The sequence below is a fragment of the Pituophis catenifer genome, unplaced genomic scaffold (assembly GCF_029215685.1).
Source record: "Pituophis catenifer annectens isolate HBS135680 unplaced genomic scaffold, rPitCat1.0.hap2 SCAF_3, whole genome shotgun sequence".
In the NCBI taxonomy this organism is placed as follows: domain Eukaryota; kingdom Metazoa; phylum Chordata; class Lepidosauria; order Squamata; family Colubridae; genus Pituophis; species Pituophis catenifer.
Genome location: NW_027256883.1, coordinates 108,787,783 through 108,795,208, shown reverse-complemented (window position 1 = coordinate 108,795,208; position 7,426 = coordinate 108,787,783). Strand labels below are relative to the sequence as shown.

The 7,426-nt window shown below is 38.1% G+C and overlaps 1 protein-coding gene across 2 annotated transcripts in view; it reads left to right on the top strand.

The window, feature by feature from the left end:
* ATF6 (activating transcription factor 6) overlaps positions 1 to 7,426 on the top strand; it is a 93,235-nt gene continuing 85,809 nt past the window's right edge. For both annotated transcript variants that reach the window (XM_070940915.1, XM_070940916.1), the window contains exons 1-3: positions 1 to 72; positions 4,416 to 4,492; positions 6,389 to 6,476. In XM_070940915.1, coding sequence (XP_070797016.1) covers positions 9 to 72; positions 4,416 to 4,492; positions 6,389 to 6,476 — 229 coding nt within the window. In that variant the 5' untranslated portion in view covers positions 1 to 8. The remainder of the gene's footprint in view (positions 73 to 4,415; positions 4,493 to 6,388; positions 6,477 to 7,426) is intronic.

The following is a 7,426-nucleotide window of genomic DNA, read 5'->3' as shown; positions in this document are numbered from 1 at the left end:
AGACGGAGATGGCGGCGGCAATGACGGCTTCCATCGCCGGCTGGCCCTCCGGAGAGCCTAGCCTCGAATGGGGTAAGGCCGGCCGTGGGAGCGGAGAGCTCGGCGGCAACATCAAGCCGTACTTGGTCACCGTCTGCAGTAAAGGGGCTGGGGGGGTTTCACTGCGTTATGTATCGACGGGGGGGGGGATATTGCCCCGGGCAGAAGAGACTTAGTGAGAGTTACACCATGTGGGGCTGGTTTGCCCCTCGTTTCTTCAATTACTACTTCTAGTTGTTCCCCCTTCTTTTAAATTCTCTCGGGTTGCTTCCTCTTTTGCTCTTACGATGATCAGCCGAGGAGACAGAGATACGTTTAAGAGAGGATCTTGGCCAAGTTTATCTAGGCATCTTCCTACCGCCGGTTTTCTTGCCATGAATTTGAGCGTTTAGGGCAGGGGTCTCCAACCTTGGCCACTTTAAGACTTGTGGACTTCAATTCCCAGAGTTCCTCAGCCAGCAAAGCTGGCTGAGGAACTCTGGGAGTTGAAGTCCACAAGTCTTAAAGTGGCCAAGGTTGGAGACCCCGGATTTAGGGTATTTCCTATTACCTATGTCGCTGTAATCTTATAGGGCAGGTATTATTTTTATCCCTATGTTGACGTTTATTATTCCTGGAGGAAAAGAAACTTGTTAAAAGCCATCAAGGACATTTGTGACAAGAGACTGGTGGATTTCCTCTGTTTTTCTTACAGAAGGCTCTCTCTGTATAAGCACTCTGTGAAACTCTAATTAAATAAGGTTGGAACCTCACTGTTGTTTGAGCCAGAGCAAGGACTTTTATAAAAAAAAAAGCATGTATTTATTAGCTTGATTGATGTTTTTTATACTCTGTTCTCCAACTTGAAAGGTTTTTTGGAACAGTTTGTACAATCATTAAAAGCCTTGACAGTTTCTGCCCTCAGATTTATTTTCTTACAAATGCAGTTGAGAGGAGAAAGAGAAATTGGGGGGCGGAGGAAGGAAATATACAATATCTAAGCCAGCAAATATTAATTTTATGGTTAATATAATGGCTACTTTTAATGGAAATTCCTGCTCAGGAATGCCCAAATGACATTCTTGCCTCTAAAACTGATGACCTTGTTGCCCTTTTTGGGGGTGGGGAGAATGTGCTTAAAAATGGGGAAATGGCATGAGAAAAAAACATTGACATTATTGCACTCCTGTTATAATTGTCCACAGGTAGCTTATGACTCCATTTATAGATTGTGCAAAAATATAATAATTTTGTTTAATTACAAATAAAATACCTTCTGTGTGGCTCCTGTTAGTGGTGGAAGTGATAAAACATTCCATGATATCTGAACCAGATCTTTCTCTAGCTTTTCTTTCCCAAGGATGCTAAGAATTAGACATCTTCGATACATTATGGTTTTTGTATTGAATGTATTATGTGTTAGAAAAAAAAAAGAATTCCTAGTCTTTGAGTTTCTGTAGTTTATTTAACTTAGTGAGTGTATCCAAATTAAAATAATCATGCAATTTGGAATAGCATGTTGGAATTCTAATAAAATACCACATGCAAATATGCTACAGTATTATCTCATGGGCTGATGTAAGACCAGTGCTTGAAAAGTAATCTAGTTCACAATGTAACATTGTTGCTTACATCAGCAGTAGTGCTTAAAGATTTGTGAGCCTATATGAATTTTAAATATTTCTCAATTTTATATGAGTTGGTTGTTTTAAATTGGTGAAAGTTAAAAAACTGAACTTATGGATCAAATCAAGATCAAGTTTTAATCATTCAAAAAAAAAAAAGATAAAAGAACAGTAATTCCATTTGTGCTGAGTGAAATCTGACTGCTTTCTCTTGGTAGGTAGTTTTGTCCTGCCTCCTAGACCATCTTGCCTAGTAAGCAAAGCAGTTGGGTCCAGATGGAACTCCTAAAAGTCTAATCTTAACAAAAAGAAAAACCTCATTCTGTTTTCCATTTATTTATTTATTTATTTATTTATTTATTTATTTATTTATTTATTTATTCATTCATTCATTCATTCATTCATTCATTCATTCATTCATTCATTCATTCATTCATTTATTTATTTATTTATTTATTTATTCATTCATTCATTCATTCATTCATTCATTCATTCATTCATTCATTTATTATTTGAACTTGTATGCCGCCCTATCTCCGGAAGGACTCAGGGCGGCTCACAACAATAAAAACAAGCAAAATCAATGTTAAAAATACCCAATAAAATTATAAAAGACCATTAAAATCCCCTTTAAAACCCCTTCAGTCCAAACCAGCCAGGCGAAATAACCATGTTTTAAGGTCACAGCTGAAAGAGCGAAGGTTAGGGGCCACCCGGAGCTCCAGGGGGAGCTGATTCCACAGGGTAGGTGCACCCACAGAGAAGGTCCGCTCCTTAGGGGTCGCCAGCCCTAGGGGTTTTCCATTACTTCTCTCCCTGTCCTTTGAAACACAGCTACTCCCTGGAAGATACAAAACAACTAGAGCAGGACTGTCAAACTTGTGGGCCAGATGCGTCACGTGCTCGCCACGTCCATACCTGGTTTAGTGAAGGGGAAAATCCTGATATGTCACGTGATGCTGCTGTGATACCGCAAGTTTGATACCCCTGCACTAGAGAGACATTCAGCTTCAGATCATAAACATAGCGAGACTCTCTTTTGCAGCACTGGCACTATGCAGGAAGCATTATTGAACAGTCTGCTGGTTCCTTTGGTGCCAAGTTAGAGCAGTGCTTAAAAATAGGTCAAATCAACGTCCTGACCCTAATCCTATAAAAATGTTATAGAAAGACTTGAAACAGGTAGTCCATGCAAAAAAGCTCACCAACATCCCTGAGTTGAAATTGTTTTATAAAGAGGAATGGGCTAAAATTTCCCAAAACTGATATGTGGAACTGATCAATATTTTTGAACATGTTTAGCTGCATTTATTGCTGCCCAAAGAGGAACACACCAATTCTAAAGGAAAGGTTCACATACTTTTGCCATGCACAGATAGGTAGCTTTGGATTGTTTTCCTCAAGAAATAAATTAAGAACTATAATATTTTTTAAACTAATTGGTTTACCTGGATTCTCTTTATTTAATGTTAAGACTTGTGGAAAACAGATCACATTTCAGGTCATATTTATGCAGAAATATTGATAAAAGGGTTCAGAAACTTTAAGCACCACTGAAACAACTGGGAGAGGTCATCCATTGGGATGCTGTTGATCCCCTTCCAATCTCCAATCTGAGCCCAGTAAAAGATGCAACAGATGTCCTGTCCCAGGGCCTGGAGATTTTTCAGAAACTGAATGGGGAAAAGCAGGCCAGGACTTGATTCAAACAAGACAGAGTGACTCTTAATTGAAGAACTTTCTGATTCCAGAATTATACCATCTTTGACTCTTGAAAGGGTTGTGGTCCTTTGAGTTCCTAGTTTCATTCATAGCTCTGGGAAACCATGTGATCAGCAGAGGCTTTGCCCAGCTGGAGCTGGTATATCAGGTGACCTTATCTGAAACAAGATATTCCTGATTAGATTTCTGTAATTTGCTCTCCTTAATGTTGTCCTTAAAGACCACCTGGAAACTTCAGCTGGTCCAAAATACAAGCGCTAGCATGTTTGTTGACCAATCTTGGTATTGTAATGATGCACTATTATTATAATTGGTTGCCAGTGTGTTTGTGAATGCAATTCAATATAACGGTTGCTACCTTTAAAGCCCTCAGTGCTTAGGGCCTTGGTATCTAAGATATCATCTTTCTCAGATAGTCTCCAGTTATCTATCCCACATGGCTAGAGAGTATCTGTTAAGAGTCCTCATCTATCAGGAGGAGACCAAACATTGGATGTTTTGCTGACAACTCCCTCTTATATAACAGCTTGGTTCCTGAGGTGAGGATGGCCTGGAAGCTGGTAAATTTGCTTTTTCCAGAAGCCTTTGGGGGGCTGGGCTATGGGTGGGGTGTGCATATTTATGTCTGTTTTGTTATTAATTGACATTAACTGTTATAACTTTGTTATTGAAGCTTTAAAATTTATGTTTATTATTTTAGTAAACCACCTAAAGTCCAAGATGATTGAAGAGGTATATATATATATATATATATATATATATATATATATATATATATATATATATATATATATATATATAAACAACCACCTAATTTGGAAAAGAGCCCACTTCCTGAAAAGTAAATGTGCATTTATATATTTTAAACACTGAATCTTGGAATGGAAATAATTTGAAATAACATACAATAAAATTATGTTCTCCTTCTTTGTTTTGATACCATTGCAGAATTTGCCCAGTGGAATGGTCTGTACCTTATTTCTAGGAAATGAGGAAGGCCTGAATTATTTTGTTTGGTTTATATTCCTTATGTGTTTATTTAAATCCTAGAATCTCTTCTCTTCAGTGAAATTGGTGATCTCTTAGGAGAAGATGAACTTCAGCTAGATGTGGAGAATGAAACCTATGTGAGTAAGAGGAAAGCATTATTAACCTTAATTATTTTATACTGTGTACATATCCTGGTTTTTATTCTTTTCAATCCAATAAAATGCTGCAAAGAATTTTATGTCAAGGGATTTAGGATTTTGTTCAACTACAGAAAAGAAAACAGAACAGAAAATAGCCATATTTAATAGGTGGAGAGAAGTAAGTGATAGAAAGATCAACGAATGTACCAGCCTTGGTGCTATGAAATTGTTTCATGATCTTTCTGAATTTCAGATATCACTTATCACAAGAATGCTATAAAACAAGCCTATCTTAATTTTTCTGATTAGCAACAGATGGAACCTGCTGTAGATTTAACATAAGAAATCTGAAACAATCCGGCTATTTAAATAACAGGGAATTTGAGGGCTTCTAGTCCAAACCCCTGCTCAAGCAGGAGCCCTTAGATTTTTCCAGGTTGGCGGCCTGGAACAGGGGGAGGGGGGGAAAGAGAGGATGATTTTGTGGGAGGGATAGGTGCATGTGCACATGCAGGGGTGCCCGTGTGTGTAGTGGCGCTCGGACGAGTGAGGCCGTAAGCACCTGCAACGAGGCTCGCGCAAGTGGGGTTGAGACTGCCAGTGGTGATGCTCACGTGAGTGGGGCCATGACAGGCCACGACGATGCTTGTGCGAGTGGGGCTGTGACCTCCCATGACGCTTGTGGCAATGTGTGAGAGGAGTGTGCGCACCGGCCAGTCACTCACACGGCCCAGTGGCGATTAGGCCACGGCTTGATAGTGGGCCGTGGCCCACAAGTTGAGGACTCCTGCCCTTGACCATTTCAGACAAATGGCTGTCCAATCTCTTATTATTTAGCAAGCTTTAAAGCAGTGGTTCTCAACCTGTGGGTCGGGACCCCTTTGGGGGTCGAATGACCCTTTCACAGGGGTCGCCTAAGACCATCGTAAAACACATATTTTCAATGGTTTTAGGAATAATTTTATGGTTGGGGGTCACCACAACATGAGGAACTGTATTAAAGGGTCGCAGCATTAGGAAGGTTGAGAACCACTGCTTTAAAGGATCAAAGCACGTAGGTTGTAGAGGAGCCAATTAAATGTATTTACATCAGAAAGTAATTCCTGAAATGCTGATTATTTCTATATTAAAATATGGACTTGGAATTGGTTAAAGCATCTGATTATTGGGAATTGGGAGAAAGTGAAATATTAATTTGTAAAATAGTGTTATAGTGCTGACATGGCTAAGATGTTTTCTTCTGTCTCCATGAAACTTAAACTTGTTCTTAAAATTAAAAAGCTTTTTGAAATTTTAATTTTAAAATTTCAGGCAAGATATATGAAAAGCATATTGATGATATGTGAATTCTACTTGTACTAACATATGTAATGGACAGTAAATAAAATAGTAAAACATTTCTGTAGTGTAAGCAATTTGTATTCAATAATTACTGAGTTTTTAAAATACCTATATACCAATAACATAATAAATTAAATACCAGTGCTGTGGATTATTAAGGTAGTGTTTTATGAGGGATTATGCAACATTGATGGTCCAAAGTTTTCCATTTGTTATACCTTACTGAATGCTGGTGAAAAATAAGAGAGAACATATGTACTGCCATGAAAGATTACATTGTCAATTATTATCTTGGTAAACACTCTGTAACTATTAGACTGTGTCCTGGAAGGCATGGTTTGTTTGTGTTTGATATATGAAACATATTGTTTCAGAATTATAAAAGTAAGAAACAAAAGTGAGAAGGTAGTAAAATTGATCTCTTGATAGCGGCCTAGTATTTTTATCCTTTATTTTCAACCTACCTTCGAAGATAAAGTAAAGCAATACTGTAATTCTTTTGCAGCTGGCCACTTCAGTGTTTTCCATAATCTTGCTTACTGTCGTTTATAGGAAAGCAACCTTGGTGACCTTGACTTTGATTTAGATTTGATGTCTTGGGATTCAGATGCATGGGATATTATGAAGCATATCCCAGCAGGTAATTTTTGATTGAGTTGTTTATGATAGTAAGCAGTTGTAGAATTGTATAACTCTTTAAAAGATATTCTTTTCCTCAAAGAATTTAAGCCAGGAGAGGGAAATACTACGTATCAAGAGCAGTTAAACTAGGAAAAAATCAGTTGCTTTGGAGGCAGACTAGGTGATAGGTTGAAGTCAAAGTAGTTTGCTCTAATTGTTCCTGCTTTTTGACAATTAGAGCATATGAAATATGGATTTGTAAAAAAGTTAGCATTGTTAGATTAACCTTATATTATTTTTCAATTGCATGCATTCCTTGCAGTAGTAGAATACTTTTTATTTTACAAAGTAATTGACGAAATAGTTTTGACATTCTGATGAATAGGTTATTTATATATGGACAGAGTGGTGCACCAAAGTTGTAAATCTGTAGTGAATCAACAATCCCTTGTCAATCTTGAGTGAAGTACAGATAGTTCTCAATTTGATATGATATGACACAATAGCAGTGTTCCAATATTTGAGGGGCTGTCACAGAGCGGAGGGATCAGCCTATCCAAAGCACCCCGAAGACTAGACAAGGAATAATGGATGAAAACTAATCAAGGAGAGATTCAACCTAGAAATAACGAGAAATTTTCTGATTGAGAACAATCAACCAATGGAACAGCTTGTCTTCAGAAGTTGTGGATGCTTCATCGCTGCAAGCTTTCAAGAAGAGACTGGACAACCGTCTGTCAGAAATGGTATAGGGTCTTCAGCTTGAGCAGGGAGTTGCACTAGATGATCTACAAGATCCCATTATATTCTAATTTACAACACAATAGGGAACAGGAAATTCATCGTTAAGTGGTTCATCCTGAAGTGAGGCACCAGGCAACTGCACCCAGGTTTTTTTATTATTTTTGCCACTAGCATTAAGTGAATCACCTGCAGTCATTAAACAAGATATTACATGAATGTGACTTG